Source organism: Bufo gargarizans, chromosome 2, assembly GCF_014858855.1.
Source record: "Bufo gargarizans isolate SCDJY-AF-19 chromosome 2, ASM1485885v1, whole genome shotgun sequence".
Classification (NCBI taxonomy): domain Eukaryota; kingdom Metazoa; phylum Chordata; class Amphibia; order Anura; family Bufonidae; genus Bufo; species Bufo gargarizans.
In genome coordinates, this window is record NC_058081.1 from 67654549 (window position 1) to 67674096 (window position 19548).

The 19548-nt window shown below is 46.9% G+C and overlaps 1 protein-coding gene across 2 annotated transcripts in view; it reads left to right on the forward strand.

Annotated features, from left to right (window-relative positions):
- The window catches only part of LOC122929443 (adhesion G protein-coupled receptor E3-like), a 174870-nt gene that overhangs the window by 124901 nt on the left and 30421 nt on the right, over window positions 1-19548 (forward strand). For both annotated transcript variants that reach the window (XM_044283007.1, XM_044283008.1), the window contains 2 exons: window positions 2101-2293; window positions 16553-16666. In XM_044283007.1, coding sequence (XP_044138942.1) covers window positions 2101-2293; window positions 16553-16666 — 307 coding nt within the window. The remainder of the gene's footprint in view (window positions 1-2100; window positions 2294-16552; window positions 16667-19548) is intronic.

Here is a 19548-nt window from a genome sequence, read left to right on the forward strand (position 1 = left end):
GGTAAGCTCCACACCCAAGTATCACAAGGAGTCCTTCTTCCAATGGAAAGGAAATGAAAGTTTGACCGGAGGGGGCCAAGTGCCGCCTGAGGTATCATAGATACTATTCACTCATGTGAAGTTTCATCCCTTCCTTTTGGGGCGCAGAGAAAGACATGAGCCAGTAAAGCACTGTACACTTTTTCATTACATACTATATTTCAATAGGACACCAACCTGAAAGTCCTGGAATGATAGCACCTAGTTATACAGCTCTATCTGTCTGTCTGTCTATCTATCTTGAGAGAGCCAAGAAGAGAGGGGAGGATAGGAGTGTTTGCAGCAATAATGTTGCTAGTAGTCCCTCTGACGCTCCCCTGGGCCGTGCAGTGCTGGTAAAAATGCATCTTTTCTACCCTTTTGGGGCAATCCCTGGGTTTGGGTTTCTCCTGCCTCAAAGTGGTTTGTGGTGCCCTTGACGGTGTTGAATTCTGATGTGCAAGGTACAGTTGAAGTGTAAGGCAATGATGAGGTTTAACAAATGAACGGTTCTTTAATTGCAAGTAAAGTTCGGGCACATCAGTTACAGCTCAGACTTGGCATGGACTGGCCAATCTTCCACAGTTTTACAGTGTTACAAATCTTACAATTCTCACAGCTGTAAAGGTAGTTAATAGGCCAAGGTCTTTCTCTAAAGCTATCTTCCTCACACTGCACTTTTCTCTCTAGCTTTAGTATCCAGAAATAGGAGTGCACGCTTTACTTGAAGCTTTCTTCTGTATCTCACTTTTTCTCTATGCCCAAAAGTGGATCCACAATGTCCCCTGCTGGATGTGGGCCTTAGCAGATCTCCAGTCTGCCTCTATAGTATGTCCAGGCTGCTGAAGCCTTTTGTCTTCTGGATAAATCAGCTGTGTCACAATTTTGCACTCTCAACACTGGTAGCTTCTACAATAATCACTTTTGCTCTTCTCTCATAAACTGGTTTTATAGCTTTCTCCCCATATTCTCTGCTCCTCTGGCTGCTTCCCAAGGCTGCTCCCTGCTTCCACACACCCCACTGCCCCACCCCCAACCAACTTACTCCATCCCATGGGGAGGGCGAAACAGCCCCACCTAGCAATGATAACTATGGCCTGTTAACTCCTTGTGCAGGTCACAAACAGAAAATGCATAATACGCATTTTTAACCCTTTAAGCAGTACACCACTGCCGTAGCAGTGGTGGCACTGCATATTTGTCTATCTATGAACAGCAGATGATGCAGCACTCCAAGTAAGGTGAATTGGTTGTGGACCACGTTATTCATCCCGTCTATCATCTACCCATGCTTTTGTATGATGTTATTTTGTTAGTTCTCCCTCCAAACCCCTTCATATATTCCCTTCAGCCTGACCTCCATGGGAAACACACGCACACATAATTTTGTAATCTGTTTCCCGAAAATTCACGCAATTATCCCCCGCCACATACGAAGACATTAGAATAATAACTGGTATATAGTAGGTGGTGGCCCTGTTACAGATTTTGCCCTGTAGGCCTTTGTTATGCCCTTTCCTAAGCACTGGCATCTACCATTGGCTGAATATTTTCAGTATAATATATACATATTTACCAACATTATAGCTAGTAAATTTGGGGCATGTAAACCCCATCCCAGGAGTGCCCCCAATCTCAACTGATGTGCAGGGGTTATATAATCCCCACAGATTTTTTTTATCCTGGGATAAGACTGAATTTGCCAAGTCTGTTTATGAAAATTAAGGACCATCCCTACAAATTTGGGACTGTTGGCAACTATGTATATATTTTTTATCTTAATTCTACTTGATTCTGATCCTTGTTCTAATATTTGAGTCAGACTGTAGTATTATGATCATTAAAATCATGTCCTTTTTGTAAGTATATACAGAAGGATTTGCCTCCTAAGGGTTGCTTCTTTCCAATGTTCCTCTCGATTCAGGGATAGGAAGACCTGATATTTAGTTTCTCCTGAACCCTTATAGATGAGTATAAGGACCCATAACCCTCAGGTCTTTACCCCTTCTTTGTTTTTGAACTCACTAGTTCCTCTTGAGTTGATTTGAGTTGTTTTTTTGTTCTTCATTCCATTGTTCATAGGAAGCTGAGAATCAACTTGAAAATGGCACAAAAATACTCAGTGACATACTCGAAGAGTACCATACCTTGTCAACTCCTGACAGCCCAAATACTGGTAAAACTACTACAACCATTCTAAAAAATGTGGAGACATTTGTTCTGAAGTCTTTTATTGATGCACCAAGGAACCAAACCATCATCACACCTCAGCTCGGTTAGTATATGTATAACTCCACTACCAATTATTCAGTGTTGTACTCGGGCAGGAGGAAAAAGATAATACAGTTGTGCCGGAGCAGCGCTCAGACACCACCGTGAGTGCAGAGAGAGCTGCTTGTAATGAGAAGCAACTTCTCCCTGCAAAGTAAAAATTCAGTCAACTGTTTTGCTCCAATTTGCTCTAAATCTAGAGCTCCTTTTCCTGGTCATCATCCTCCGTTAAATATTAAGGCCTTCAAGTATCGGCATCCCCAAGGGACATGGTTTTCATTAAATTGCTTTCCTATGGTGACACAGATCATAAATGTTACGAACAGCTGGAAACTTCTGTATGTATCTTGGGTAGGGCAGGCTAATCTTCTTAAAATGGTGATTGTACCAAAGATCTTATACTTCTTCCAAACAATGCCCATACACCTTTCCCACACTTTTCTTTCTGGACTATGTAGGAGGCTACTCAAATACTGTACCTCTGGTGGAACTCTGGTCATAGAATCGCACATACAAATGTAACCAAAGGTAAAATGGTGGAAAGCATAGGTCTTACTGATATTGAAGTGTTGTCAGTTCAACTTTCTGGGATTATAGATTGGCATAAATTTGCCTCTCCTAAATTATATGTTCATTTTGAAAAAGCAGTTGCTGGATTTTCCCTCACTCAGGCCTTTTTGTTGACGCAAAAAACCTCTAAACCTTTCTTAATGTCCTCACTAGAGCACCCCTACCAGTTTGGAAATCATTGGTCAAGTCTTCCTCATATGTCACGCCTTTCCCCTCTCATGGGTCTGGGTGACTTGTTTGGCCTTTATTCACCTTACTCCCCAACCTGGTTGCACCTTCAAAAAGGCCTGAATGTGAAAAAGGCACCCTCCCTGTTCTCCCGACTTGACAATCCTACTTCCCCTCTCTTCGATAATCCCATCTGACATACACCTACTATCCCTTGGCTATAAGGTATTTTTTAAGCTGGGTTGACTATCTAGGGAACTTACATGATTAGAATACCCTCTGGCTCTGCATTTGGCCACCACAAAATGCAAGGCAATCTGAAATTAACATGTTATAGAGCAGGAGAAGCTGACCAGCTTGATATATAGTTTTCTGAGAAAAGATTTAGTAAAACCTGTAGTTTATACATTTATATATCTGCTTTTTCCACTTCCTGGTAACAGCCACTGTACAGAGAGCAGGTGTTATCAGTGACTGACAGCTATCTCTAATGCACACTTATATACACTCAATACAATCACTGGTAACCCCTGAAATCTTTTTAGTTAGTGCACATAATTGCCAGTATTGATAGAATTTGGGCCTGTGCTAGGGTTAATTTGCAGAACTTTCATGAGGTTCTTTTACTGTCAATTGTTCTTTTTCTGTGGATAAACGTAATGGCCTTTGTTAGCTTATATAGTTGGAACTCTATTGCTTCTCTTACATCGGCGTGTAGTGTTCATAAAAAAATCTATAAAAAATAAATTTGCAACTATTTTGAAAAAAAAACCTGCAATATGATATGTAAGGTCCCGCACCATGTACTCTCCCCCCCTCTCTTACACCTCCATACTGTGGATATACTCGTGTAAATGCCCAGCTTCTTACAAGGATAATATTTTTACCTTGCTATACTCTGCTGCAGCCTTGATACACGTGTCTGAAGTGTCCTCCGTGTCGGTGTTTTTCTTGAAGGGTGGGATTGAGGTACTCTTCTACGGCATAAAGGAGCATGCCCCGGCTGGCGGCTCTGCTCCGTACGTATGCCAAAAACAAAAATTCCGTTCACATGTAGCGGCTTGTGACGTCACTTTCCAAACTACAAATGCCTAAGAGGATCAAAAAAGCATCCAACGTGTTTCGGATAGACCGCTATCCTTCATCATGGCTATGGCTTGACTCTCCTAGGTGGTTCTTATATAAGCCTCTTTCCCATTGAACCCTTCCTTGGCTGGTATGTTTAAAACTCGACACCTACAAAAAATTCACAAAAATGATACCCACCCCCCAGGTAGACCTATTGTATGAGGCGTAGAGTGCCTAACTAGCAATCTGTCGCTTTATGTAGACCTACATTTACAACCCTGTGCCCAAAAATTACCAACATATTTAAAGGACAACACACATATATTGCAAATATCAAACGAAGTGGAATGGACGCACTATATCATTGGTACACAATGTAAAACCACTGTACAACGGTGATAAAGAATAAGAAAGGATGTAAGGCTGCATTATTATTTTTAAACAAAATGGGAGACATGCCTGGGGATCACATAGCATTCATAGGGGAATGAGTTTTATTTATTTTACAATTTTTTAAAATTTGAAGAGGGGGGGGCAGATGAATTGAATTGACACAATTTTTGAATGATATAAATAAAAATTAGTTTTATCTGGAATTCACACCTACGCACAGCAGGAGTGAGGTCAACTTTTTAGATTTAACCATTTATATTCAGGATACTAAAATATATACTAAAACTTTTAATAAACCGATGGATACTAACCGTTTCATATCTAGAGTTGTCATCTTTCCCAATGGTTAGAGAATATACCAAAAAGTCAATTCATGAGGATTAAAAGAAACTGTACAAAAATTGAGGATTATGAAAAAGAGGCGAGAGAATTACAACAGAAGTTTGAATCAAAAGGGTATGATGAAAGTAAATTGAATGAACAGACAATAGCAGTGGGTGAATTGACTAGGAAAAGTTTACTGAACAAGAGTACAACTGTTTGGTTTGACGTAGAAAAGCACAATAGTCAAACCAAACAGTTTTAAAAAAAATCTTTAAAAAAACATTGGGATATTCTAAAGGAGGATAAAATAATAGGTGAGCATATCCCGCATAGGATAGTATTAGAAGTAGAAAACCACCTATCATTACACGGTACAATAGTCAAACCAAACAGTTTAAAAAAATCATTAAAAAACATTGGGATATTCTAAAGGAGGATAAAATAATAGGTGAGCATATCCTGCATGTCCCTAAGTTTGTATACAGGAAGGTGATGAATATAGGTAACATTGTAGCAGCTACAATTATGGAAAGGTTTCTTCCCATGTGGAAGATGTGCGGCATATAAAAAGTTAAAAATAGGCAGAAGATAAGGAACAGTTACAAGCAAAAAGCGCAGATGGCTCGTTCACACATAATATAAAAGACCATACTACCTGAAAAAATCGAGGTGTGATTTATGCACTTACATGCCCATAGTTGTAAAGTATACATAGGGCGTACAAAAAGAACATTAAGTAAGAGAATAGGGGAACACATCAATAACATTAGTAGAAAATATAGGTGAAACTCGAAAAATTAGAATATTGTGCAAAAGTATTTTTTTTTCAGAATGTTGTGATAAGGTTCCATATTCTAGGCTCAAAGTGTCACACTCTAGTCAGCTAATTAATCCATACCCCCTGAGCAAAGGGGACCTCAAAATTGTGACTTTGAGGTTTCATAAGCTGTAAACTGTAATCATCCAAATTATAACAAATAAAGGCCTGAAATATCTCGCTCTGCATGTGATGAGTCTCATATGTTAGTTTCACCCTTTAAGTTGCATTACTGAAATAAATGAACGTTGCACGATATTCTAATTTTTTGAGTTTCACCTGTATGGGAGTCATTCCTTGTCAAGACATTACAAACAAACATGTTGAAGGGACAAAATTCAGTGGATTGGAAATAGTAAAAGGTGATAAGAGGGGAGCGGATTACATTAAAACAATGTCGAAAGCAGAAACCAGATGGATTTTTAATATGAATACATTGGCGCCAGTGGGGTTAAATGCAGAGATTGAATTGTTTGGTTTTGAATGAATGGGGAGGTGTCGAGTTTTAAACATACCAGCCAAGGAAGGGTTAAATGGGAAAGAGGCTTATATAAGAACCACCTAGGAGAGTCAAGCCATATCCATGATGAAGGATAGCGATCTATCCGAAACACGTTGGATGCTTTTGTTGATCCTCTTAGGCTACATGCACACGACCGTATGTGTTTTGCGGTCCGCAAATTGCGGATCCGCAAAAAAACGGATAACGTTCCGTATGGCATCCGTTTTTTTTGCGGATCAGTTTTTTTTGCCGATCCATTGTAATAATGCCTATCCTTTTCCGCAAACTAGAAAAAAAATAGGACATGCACGGACCCATTCATTTCTATGGGTCTGCAAAAATTGCGGAATGCCTTTCATTGTCATCCGTGTGCTGTCGGAAACTTACGTTGGGCGGTTGGGAAAGGGTTAAAAGGCTATCAATATCAAAACCTGGAACTATACAGCTCTGGTGCTAAAACTACACCGCAATGTCCTATTTGTAGTGCTGCTTCAGTTCAGTCAGAGCAGCGCTGCAGTTACCAGCTCCATCTACTGCATAATGGTCGGAGCTGTGTAGTTCCGGTGCCTTCTTCAGGCACCAGTACGTCAAGGTAACTTAAAACATAGCTGATTGGTAGAGGATTGGTGGGGGTGCAGGGTGCTGATCTAATGTTGATGGCCTATCCTGGACCCCTTTAGAAGACGCATTGGAAATAAAGAAAATATGAACAGGAGTTTACCTGTAGGGGGTATACAGGCTGCAGATAAGCCTTGGCACAACAGATCACTCTACCATGCAAAGGTCCTTAAGTATTATGGCTGTTTTTGTATTGGGGCCCAAAAGTCATTTATGCCTTTTGCTAAAGATCACAGTGGATATATGTAAAAATCCTTATTTACTAATTATCTGAGTTTCAGTTTTTCAGCTATCACCATGAAAGTGTCCAGTGACCACTGCACCTCTGTTGGCTTGTTCTTTAGGCTGATGTTGAATGACAAAAAAATAAATAAATAAATAGGACATGCACAATTTTTTTTGCGGAGCAACGGAAAGGACATACTGATGCGGTCCGTGTTTTTTGCGGACCCATTGAAATGAATGGGTCCGCATCCTATCCGCAAAAAAAAAAACAGAACGACACGGAAACAAAATACAGTCGTGTGCATGAGGCCTTAGGCATTTGTAGTTTGGAAAGTGACGTCACAAGCCGCTACATGCGAGCGAAAGTTTTGTTTTTGGCATACGTACAAAGCAGAGCCGCCGGCCAGGGCACGCTCCTTTAGGGAGCATTCACACGACCGTGTTGGTTTTGCGGTCCGCAAATCACGGATCCGTGTGTTCCGTATGTCTTCAGTTATCTTTCCGTTTCCGTTCCATAAGTCCATATAATACGGACATGGTGCTTCCGTGTGTCATCCGTTTTTCACGGTCCGCAAAAAACTGAAATGGGGTTTCCTAGAATGTTTTCAGTCCAGGGGTCCGCAAAAAACGGATGACATACAGATGCATTTCTGTGTGCTATCCGTTTTTTATACGACCCAATGACTTTCTATGGGGCCACGGACCGCAATTTGCGGCCAAGTATAGGACATGTTCTAAAATAAAAGCAACGGACACACGGAACGGACAGCACACGGGTGACAATGAAAGGCATTCCGCAATTTTTACGGACCCATAAAAATGAATGGGTCCGTGCATTGTCCGCAAAAATTGCGCAACGGACACGGAAGAAAAACACGGTCGTGTGAATGCTCCCTTATGCCGTAGAAGAGTACCTCAATCCCACCCTTCAAAAAAAAAAAAAACACCGACACTGAGGAGACTTCAGACACTTGTATCAAGGCTGCAGCAGAGTATAGCAAGGTAAAAACATTTGACTTACTGGGATGGAAGAATTCCCCTCCGGCTAGATTCACAGAAACCCCCTTACTTACCAATAACCACACTGACACCTTCTTGCTTGGTAAAATGACCATTACGGCCAACTTTATTATCCACACAAACAATAATAATAACAACAAACACTTTAATACATCCTTCAACATTAGGAGCAATTATACCATAACAAGGATCCTGGAGGGCAACCCCAACAAGCGGTATCTTCCGTAACCATCTCTCCTTATACTTCAAAGTTACCCTTGGCCGCGCTCACCGACCCAAGGGCACCAAATCCTTGAAGTACCCAAGTATCTCCTCCTGTAGGCCTTTTAGCCCAAACAGGAGCCCCATCCTCGGCATTCACAAACCACATGAGATACAGGCTCCAACATGTCCTGCATCTCTTAAACCATTGTATTGCTCCCCCAGGATCTCTTACCAATCAGCCAACCCCTCAACCTCCAATACCCACAGCAAACCACCAAATAAAGGGCGGGAGGGCGGGAAAACACTCTGCCTTCCACTGACGACTGCCTCCCAAACCACTCCCACAACCATATATCCTGCCCACGAAATTACTACTCCTCCCCCCCCAGCAAGCCTCCTGAACTTAACCCCTTCCTAGCCTGAGGTCTTCCCCCCAAGTCAATGCGCACTCCGCTACGTCTGCGCCCCGCTCCATTGCTGTTATGACTTACTGGGATGGAAGAAATCCCCTCCGGCTAGATTCACAGAAACCCCCTTACTTACCAATAACCACACTGACACCTTCTTGCTTGGTAAAATGACCATTACGGCCAACTTTATTATCCACACAAACAATAATAATAACAACAAACACTTTAATACATCCTTCAACATTAGGAGCAATTATACCATAACAAGGATCCTGGAGGGCAACCCCAACAAGCGGTATCTTCCGTAACCATCTCTCCTTATACTTCAAAGTTACCCTTGGCCGCGCTCACCGACCCAAGGGCACCAAATCCTTGAAGTACCCAAGTATCTCCTCCTGTAGGCCTTTTAGCCCAAACAGGAGCCCCATCCTCGGCATTCACAAACCACATGAGATACAGGCTCCAACATGTCCTGCATCTCTTAAACCATTGTATTGCTCCCCCAGGATCTCTTACCAATCAGCCACCAGAAGACCACCGGTGACACCTCACCTGTGGGCGTCCTGCCACACCCTCAGAGCAATTTCCAACCCCTCCTGAATACCTAAGGCCCACATGTCAATCCCCACATCATTAAGGTGCACGCCATCAGATCTCAAGAACTGAGGCGACGCCGCCTCCAATTCCCGATGACGAACCACCACGCCTCCTTGCCTGCGAACAAAACGCCCCACCTCCTTGTTCAACTTCGCCCTCGCCTTGTTGATCCTCTCCACCGACCTAGCGAAACGCCAACTACTCCGCGCCACCACCTCCGACCAGACCAACAGCAAATCCGGAAAATCCGACAACAAGCGCAACACATCCAACTTAATGTCCCGAATCACGTCCCGCGAGCGACGAACCCCCAGATCATTGCCACCCACATGCAAAACCAAAACATCAGGCGGGCGATCCAACAGGACGTTCGTATGAATCTCAGGCAACACCCGCCCCCAGAGAAGCCCCCGTATACCAATCCACCGAACTTGCAACTCCTCCATCGAAAACCCCAATTGACGGCCGTTCCTCCGAACGTCTGCTCGCAAAGCCCCCCAGTAGACGTATGAATGCCCAAAAATCCACGCCAGGCAAGGAGCAGTCCCTGCAACAAAACAAACAAAATCAACATAACAGATAAAAACGACCCCACCACTCCAACCACACAAAGCAGCCTACAAAACCAATTCCACCCCCACACATCATAAGAGATGAGGCCGAATATATGAACGGAAACAATCCGACTCCCATCGCCCCATGCGCTTGATCACCTCCTCTGCAAGCCCCCATCTGGCAGCCTCAGTCGCGGCCCCAATCCGAAACGAGTGCGATGCAAAATCCCCGGCCGGAAGGCCCGCGGCCAACAAACACCTCCTAAACACAGCCACAAACTGAAACCGAGACAAACATGAACCATCCACATGAACCAGCAACGCGCCCGGGCCGCGCGGACGCAACGCCAAAAAGTCCTCGACACACCGCACCGGGCAAACAACCGACCCCGCAAGCGGCCTAAGCCACAGCACCACACCCCTACCCACCTGATCCGTCTTAGACCTGCGAACCAAACACCTCAAAGCACCGTCCACCAGCACAACATCCTCACACAACAAACCACCCCCACTCGTGCGACTAGCAGCCACCAGCTCCGAAATCCGAAAAGCCCCAAAAAAGGCCAATGCAAACGCCGCCCGAAACAGACACACTTCATACGCCGACCTGCACACCGACCCCGCCACCTTCCACAGTAGCTGCAACACCGCAAAGGAAACCGGCCTACGACCATCCCTCCGCACCGCACCACGACGGTAACCCTTCAAAGCCTGGCGCACCATAAAACACCTAGACACGTCGGCCAAGCCCCTCAAGCGCAACCAAAAGGCGACAGCCGCCACCCTCTTCGATGCAACCGAAAAAGACAGGCCATCCGCATAAGACTGACCCACCCAGAAAACCAACAACAGCCGAAAATCCTCAAAGGAACTACAACCCCCCGTCCGCTCAATCAATTCCTCCCACAACGCCCACACTGAAGAATAGGCCGCCCACGTACCTCTACTCAGACTGTCTAATCAGGCCCGCCGACACCCCAAGGCCACGCTCCAGAGCCACTGGGGGCAGGGCAGCCCCTCGACCTCGGCACCCGGCGCCAGGCTGCGGAACCGATCCCACTGAAAGCGAGAAAGGGAATCAGCAAGTGAGTTATCCATCCCAGGCACATGCACCGCAACAAAACACGCATTCAACTGCAATCCCCGCAACACTAGATGCCGCAACAAATTCAACACCGGAGGCGAGTTCGCCGTCTGACTATTAATTGCCTGCACAACACCCATATTATCACAATAGAACCGAACCCGCAGGTCCTTAAGCCTGTCCCCCCACAACTCAGTAGCCAAAACAATAGGAAAAAGCTCCAACAAAACCAAATTAGTAAGGAAACCAGCCTGCCTCCATTCGACCGGCCACGCCCCCGCACTCCACTGACCCTGACAAAAGACCCCATAGCCAAACGAGCCCGACGCATCGGAGAACAAGTCCAAATCAACATTACCAACAACCGCCTCCATCCACACCGACCTACCATTATACTCGGACAAAAAGGTCTCCCAGACCACCAAATCCTCCTTCACCGCAGCAGGCAAACGCAAATAATGAAAAGGAGCGACAACCCCTGCCGTAGCAAGCGCCAAACGACGACAAAAAACCCGCCCCATCGGCAAGATGCGGCAAGCGAAATTCAATTTACCCAGGACCGATTGGACCCGCTTGAGCTGGACCTTCTTCGCCCTCCGCAAAAACACCACGTCCTCCAACAAACCAGACACCTTATCAACAGGCAAACGACACTCCATTGCCACACTATCTATCTCAATCCCCAAAAACTTTATCACCGTGGAGGGGCCCTCAGTCTTATCAGCCGCCAATGGAATCCCAAAACGCGCCGCAACCCTCTCCATGGTATGCAACAGAACAGAACACACCCGAGATCCGGCCGGACCCAAAAACAGGAAGTCATCCAGATAGTGCAACACCGAACTCCAACCCGCCTCCCTCTTTACCACCCACTCCAGAAAAGAACTGAACGCCTCAAACAGAGAACACGAAATCGCACAACCCATCGGCAAACAACAATCAACGTAGTAACAACCGTCCCACTGAAAACCAAGCAAGTGAAAGCTATCAGGGTGAATAGGCAACAACCGAAAGGCGGCCTCAATGTCCGTCTTCGCGAGCAGGGCGCCCTGCCCAAAACGCCGCACCCACCGCACCGCCTCGTCAAAAGACGTGTATGAAACGGAACACAGCTCATCCGCTATACCATCATTCACCGACCCCCCCAGCGGATAGGACAAATGATGAATAAGCCGAAACTTATTGGGCTCCTTCTTAGGGACCAAACCCAAAGGAGAAACCCACAAGTCCGGCAAAGGACACTCCACAAAGGGGCCCACAACCCTGCCAGCAGCAATCTCACTCGCAATCTTGTCCCTAACCACAGCCGGATGACGCAACGCAGAGGACAAATTCCGCAGCGCCCGACTAACGCCACCCCGAGCACAAGGAATCACAAAACCATCGGTAAATCCCGCCAACAACAACTGCGCAGCCTCCTTATTTGGATACATCCTTAAATAAGGCTCCATCTCGGCCACCCTCACCGGCGTCACCCCTCTTCTGCACAACCTCAGATCCCTTACCCTTTCCCCGCTTGAAACATCTCGACAAGCTATGGGAACCGCCGCAGCCGGAGCACTCATGCTTATACCGACAGTCGGACAAGAACCTGCAATGACCCTCATTGTATTGCCAACAACTACCCCTCCTACTTCCCCCTGAGGACTCAGAGGCCGAGGCACCCCCGGCCGCCCCACGAAAGGGCTGGGAGCCCCCCCTCGGCGCCGCCATCAACCGCATCCACAGACCAATATCCTTATGGTCCCAACGAATGCTAGGCCTGACCGCCTTCCGCTGCCGGAACTGCTCATCATACCTAAGCCACGCCACACCCCCATAGGTCCTATGCGCCTCACCGATGGCGTCCATATAACAGAAGAGCGCGGAGCAGTGCCCCGGCGCCCTCTCCCCAACCACACTAGCTAAAATTGCAAAGGCCTGAAGCCAATTCTGAAAGGTACGCGGAATCAACCTGTACCGCCTCCTCTCCTCCTCCTCCTTCTTACTCTCATCCAGCTTACCCCTATCCAAATTAAACTTCTCCAACGGAAGCAACGAAAAAATCTCCACATACTCATCCCTCCATATCTTTTCCTTAACCTCCTGCTTCAAGTGAGCCCCCAGCGGCCCCTCAAAACACACATAAATCTCGCCCTTAGCCGCATCCGCCAACCGAACCCCATCACCCACTTCGCCCGCAACCTTCGCTACGACACCTGACCCGAGCGCAGGGCCACCCCCCGCCACGGCGTCCTCACCAACCCCCACCGAAACCTGCGCCATCCCCTGCTCCTGCCCCACAGGCCGAACCGGAGCCCAGACCGGTACCGGAGACCCCCCGGACCCCGAACCCAAACGAGACAGCAACGACAACATACCCGACAACACCTCCCGAACCAACACATCAGAGCTCCCCACAGTATCCGCAACAGCACCCCCTCCCCCCACAATGTGCCCTTGACCCGCCGATCTCTCACCTGGCCGTCCCCGGAGACCATCACCGGCAGCCGCGGAACTCCTTCCAGACGACAGCCGTGGCGAAGACAACCCACGTGGCACGGCATCCTCCCCCACAGGAACATCCAGAACGCCTGCCGCCGAATCCTCGCACGACTCCACTTCCCCTTCTTCCAGTAGCGACATCTCAAAGTCCCCCTGCACCCGCAGGTGACCGCCATCCCGGACATCCTGAGCCGCACTGGCCCCCACACTGGGCCGCAGGTCCTCTTCATCAGACAATCCCAGCATCCCCGGCTCCCCAGCTGGATCGCTGGAAGCCGCATCCTGACGCACCAAATCCGGAGGCGGAGCACCAACCACCGCCCCATCCAGGCTGCCATGACGCCGACTCCCCGCCAGGGGGCGCGACGCATGCGCCGAACTCCCCCGTCCTCCTCGCTCACCAGACCCCGAACGTTCCTGCCGCCGGCCGCGGCGCAGAAGACCTCTCACCTCTCCTCACCGGAAGGCCCAGGCCGCCAGACTGCCCGACCGCACCGCTCCGCCGACCAGCAGGTAAGGCCGCAAGGGTTCGCTCCCCACGCCGGACCGCACCAGGGGAGGCACCCGCTCGCCCACGCTCTCGTCCTCTAACCGCCTGGGAGACGGGACCGGGCGCCACCCGGCCCTCCCCCGCCGCTCCTCCACGCACAATCGAGGTCCTCCCGCTGCGCCTGGGCACCGCGCCAAGCACCAGAACCGCAGGCCGCAACGGAGGGTTCGCCGGGGGGCTCCTGAGACGCCGACGCACTCGGGGGGTGGACTCCGGACTCAGCCGCTCCGGGGGAACAGACCTCCTCGCCCTGTAAGGACGCGCCGCCACAGCCACCTCAGATGAAGGGACAAGAGCCGCCTGTATCGTCTCCTGCAGACGCTCCGCACCATGCTCCTGCACCGCAGCCCGGACCGCTGACAAAAGGACCTCCAGAGACGACATCTTGCAGCTAAAACACTCTGCCTTCCACTGACGACTGCCTCCCAAACCACTCCCACAACCATATATCCTGCCCGCGAAATTACTACTCCTCCCCCCCAGCAAGCCTCCTGAACTTAACCCCTTCCTAGCCTGAGGTCTTCCCCCCAAGTCAATGCGCACTCCGCTACGTCTGCGCCCCGCTCCATTGCTGTTAATCCTTGTAAGAAGCTGGGCATTTACACGAGTATATCCGCAGTATGGAGGTGTAAGAGAGAGGGGGGAGTACATGGCGCGGGAACTTACATTCTAAGGTCTTTTAAGCAACAGTAGAGTGTGCAGAGAGCATGTGACATTTTAATACATATTTTGAAAAAAAATATAAAAAATCGGACAAATACTTGATCATCAACTTAAAAAATAAAATAAAATGTATAGATAGGAACAGAAAGCAAGTAAAGCTGCAGTCCATCCTTTGCTCCCTACTGACTTCAGCTCTGATCGACTCTCCATGTTTTCTTGTCTTGCTCCTTGATCCCTCCTGCTCTTCAATCCAATCCACCTGCTTTTCAACTGATATAAAAGTCTGGCCCTTCTACTGTATAAACGAAGGTCTCTTGTTTCAGAGAGCACCATTTGTAGCAGAAAATGTATTAAGTACAGTATAAGAGATTTTACAAAGAAAATAGAGATTAACCTCTTCACTACCAGAAAGCTGGAGCGAAGTGCAAACATGGTGCTCGCTCCGCACATGGAACAGGTGTCTTTACCGGCGGGTACTACTTAGACATAAAAAAAAAAACCTATACATATGTTGTATCTTTGTAATTGTACTGACCCAGAGAATGAAGGGCACAGGTCAGTTCTTCCGCAAAAGGGAACGCCGTGGGCACAAAACCCATAAAACGGTGGAAGAATTGCACTATTAAATGGTGGCTTTAGAAAGTACAATTTGTTCCCCCCAAAAAAAGGCCCTCATACAGCTATGTAAACCAAAAAATAAAGTTATGGCTCAAGAAAGATAGGGAAGAAAAATGAAAACGAAAAAACCTCCGGTATCCTAAGGGTTAAGGGTAGAGTTTGTGTTTTAAGTGAATTGCGTAATGGATTCGGTTCTCACGGAATCCATAATGTAATTTAATGCCGGCTTGCCAAATGGAACTTGTATTACGCGGCATGTCCCGTGCATTGAGGACTGCAGATTGCGGTCCCCAATGCACGGAACGGCGTGTGCATGAGGCCTTCACTTCCCAAAAACCTCCCATTAGTCTTCAGTGAAAAATGAACGCACCACGGATGACATCCGTGGTGTGTCCGTGATTTTCATAGACCCATACACTTTTATGGGCGTGCTTGGTTTGCATCACGGATCAAAGTAGTGCATGTCTCTGTGATTTTTTATTTTTTTTACTGACCCACGATCAGTAAAAAAAATACTGAAATGTGAACAGACACATTTAAATCAATGGGTACGTGTGCTGTGCATGGAAAATGCGGACGGCACACGTCAGTAAAAAACGGAAATGTGGACGAGGCCTTATAGTTCTCATAGGGACCTATAACAAGCAATCGTTAGATTGCTTGTCTCATACACTCCAATGCGGAGTCAATGAGAATTTTATTATGTTCCTATGGAGCTTACTGTCACACAGGAGGACAGGGGTTGTCCCATACATGCTCCGGCACTCCCGATCCCTGCCGAGGGGAGCCGGAGCCCACCCGGAAGCAGTTTTAGGGCATCCAGATGCCAAGGTCACATTAAACGTCAGCAACTATCATTACCACCAGTCGTGGACATTAGTGCAGGATGCCATTTTTAAATGCCCTCCCGTCGATGGAAATTTACATTGGGCGGTTGGGAAAGGGTTAATAGGCTATCAATATCAAAACCTGGAACTAAACAGCTCTGGTGCTAAAACTACACCGCAATGTCCTATTTGTAGTGCTGCTTCAGTTCAGTCAGAGCAGCGCTGCAGTTACCAGCTCCATCTACTGCATAATGGTCGGCGTGTGTAGTTTTGGTGCCTTCTTCAGGCACTAGTACATCAAGGTAACTTAAAATATAGCTGATTGGTAGATGATTGGTGGGGGCGCATTGGAAATAAAGGAAATATGAACAGGAGTTTACCTGTAGGGGGTATACAGGCTGCAGATAAGCCTTGGCACAACAGATCACTCTACCATGCAAAGGTCCTTAAGTATTATGGCTGTTTTTATATTGGGGCCCAAAAGTCATTTATGCCTTTTGCTAAAGATCACAGTGGATATATGTAAAAATCCTTATTTATCTAATTATCTGAGTTTCTGCTTTTCAGCTATCTCCATGAAAGTGTCCAGTGACCACTGCACCTCTGTTGGCTTGTTCTTTAGGCTGATGTTGAATGACAACCTTATGGAAGTTCCATGTGATCAGTTAGATCGAGATACAGGTAACGTGAATTGTGTATTATAATTCTACATCAAACTAGTCATCAGAGAGGTTACTAGCATTACTACTTTTAGGCTTCAGCTCAATCCAAAAGTTTTACTCTGATCTGCCCCATCATTCCTATGAAGCCCATTTCTGGACAGACTTCATCCCAATTGATTTCCTTGAGCTAAGGTAGGCGTCCTCCATACTTTTGGTCTTCACATCAATCCAAAAGTTACACTCTGATTTGCCATATCATAATCATGTGCAAATTGGTATAAGGAATTAGGCCAGAACTAGAAGAATAGAAGTCTCTATTTCCTTATTGCAAGAGTTGTAGTACACAGTGTAGTTTCTCTCCCCAGTTGAAGTCTGGTGTTTGGGACTGACAGATGATGGCACCTCTGGTATGCTACCTTGCTGATGTCTCTCCTCTCGAACTTTTGGCTAACAGCTGAAAGCCAGCAACTGTGGTTGTGGATGTTCACTGTGAAAATACAGGCTTTGTTGAGTTGGCCTGGCCTGGATGGGAAGGTGATAGGCAGTGGCGACTCTAGGAACAATATATAGGGGGGGGGGGGGGGGGCACAAAGAAACCACAGTCAAAAATGGGGGGGCAAAAACAAAATAAGTATATATAAAATTACAAAATACGAGAGTATTGCGGTATGCAGGGATACATTTATAATAAAACAATTTACTTACAAAAGAAGCTATTCAGTCGTCTGCTGTGCCGTCCTCTGCTTGCTTCCGCGGATTCTTTAGAGCACTGTTATGGTGGGTCTGTGGATGACACTGTTATTTTGCCTCTCATTAGCCCTCATTATGCCTCTCATCACTCCCATATCAGACCCCATGCCTCTCATTAGCCCCCATATCAGCCCTTATGCCTCATTAGCCCCCATTATAAGCCCTTATGCCTCATTAGCCCCCATTATTCCTCTTATTAGCCCCATTATGCCTCTTATCATCCCCATATCAGCCCCATGCCTCCCATAAGCCCCCATATCAGCCCTTATGCCTCATTAGCCCCCATATCAGCCCTTATGCCTCATTAGCCCCCATTATAAGCCCTTATGCCTCATTAGCCCCCATTATTCCTATTATCCCCCATTATGCCTCTTATCACCCCCATATCAGCCCCCATGCCTCTCATTAGCCCCCATATCAGCCCTTATGCCTCATAAGCCCCCACTATAAGCCATTATGCCTCATTAGCCCACATTATGCCTCTTATTAGCCCCCATATGCCTCATTAGCCCCCATTATGTCTCTAATTAGCCCCCATTATGCCTCTCATTAGCCCCTATAATGCCTCTTATTAGCGCCAATATGCCTCATTAGCCCCCATATGCCTCTAATAGTCTAATTAGCCCCCATTGTGTCTCTAATTAGCCCCCATGATGCCTCTCATTATTATCCCCTATTATGCCCCCAGCAGCCAAATTTTTTATAAAATAAAAAAACACTTACCTCTCCTGCTCCTGGACGCCGCCTGCAATTTTCTCTCTCCTCAGTCAACTGTGCTCTGAACTGGCGCTGCACAGCGTGAGGTCACAGAGCGCCATCACGCTGTGCGCAGCCCTGCACAGCCGACAGCCGAGGACCAGGAAGTAGTAAGTACTGAGCGTTCACCACTTCCTGATCCATAATGGAAGCGCTCATTAGTATTCACCTGGGGGAATCAGCGGGGGGCACCCGGGGGGGCAAAGAACAACATAGGGGGGGCAGTTGCCCCCCCCCTCGCCCCCCTCTAGCGACGCCACTAGTGATAGGCATGAGCAGTAGTACCTAACCTGCATAAAAGTCTGGATAGCTATGGTTGGTGGTCACTTTGCTGACTGTAAATGCTGTAGCATTCCCATGAAGCCCATTTTTGAACATTAGGAAATTGTTTGTTTCCTTCCTTGAGCTAAGGTAGCCTCCAGTGCTCAGCAAATCAGCCTGATTGGGCTTACTTAAGATTTGACCTATTTTCTGTTGTCTCTAACTTTATATTAAAATAGTTTCCTGATGTATTTCTGGAGTGTAATAATATTACAGGCTATAGCTACTAGAGAGGGGTCGTTGATCCAGGGAGTTATTCTGATTGCCTGATTGGAGTCGGGAAGGAATTTTTTTCCCCTTAAGGCCTCATGCAGACGACCGTTGTTCTGGTTTGCATCCACTTAGGCCTCTTTCACACTACCGTATGGCTATTTCAGTGTTTTGCGGTTCGTTTTTCACGGATCGGTTGCTCCCTTTTTTTGTTTCCATTGTGTTTCCATTTCGGTTCAGTTTTTCTGTTCCGTTTTTCCGTATAGCCTATACAGTATACAGTAATTACATAGAACAAATTAGGCTGGGCATAACATTTTCAATAGATGGTTCCGCGAAAAACGGAATGCAAACAGAAGACAAACGGATGCATTTCCGTATGCATTCAGCTTTTTTTTGCAGACCCATTGACTTTAATGGAGCCACGGAACGTGATTTGCGGCCAAATATAGGACATGTTCTATCTTTCAACGGAACGGAAAAACGGAAATATGGAAACGGAATGCATACGGAGTACAAAACGGAAACAAAAAACGGTAGTGTGAAAGAGGTCTTAATCTGCTGCGTTCCAACTTGCTGGGATTCAACATTGCACATGCTATAGTGTCTGTACGAGCAGCAAAAAGCTGTGATTGATTTTGTAATGCACCAGACCGCTTCAGCAGGGGGCAAGTGTTGTTTCCAGGTCGTCACTCATGCTGCATTTGTCCCTCACCCCCACCACTATTAATGCTACACATCTGCTACTACTACCACTAATACCAGTACTAACACTACTACTACCCATACACAGCCGACCTTCTGCCTTGTACTGTATGTAGTGATGGCCAGTTCGCAGTGTTCGCCGATGAACACATGCGATCT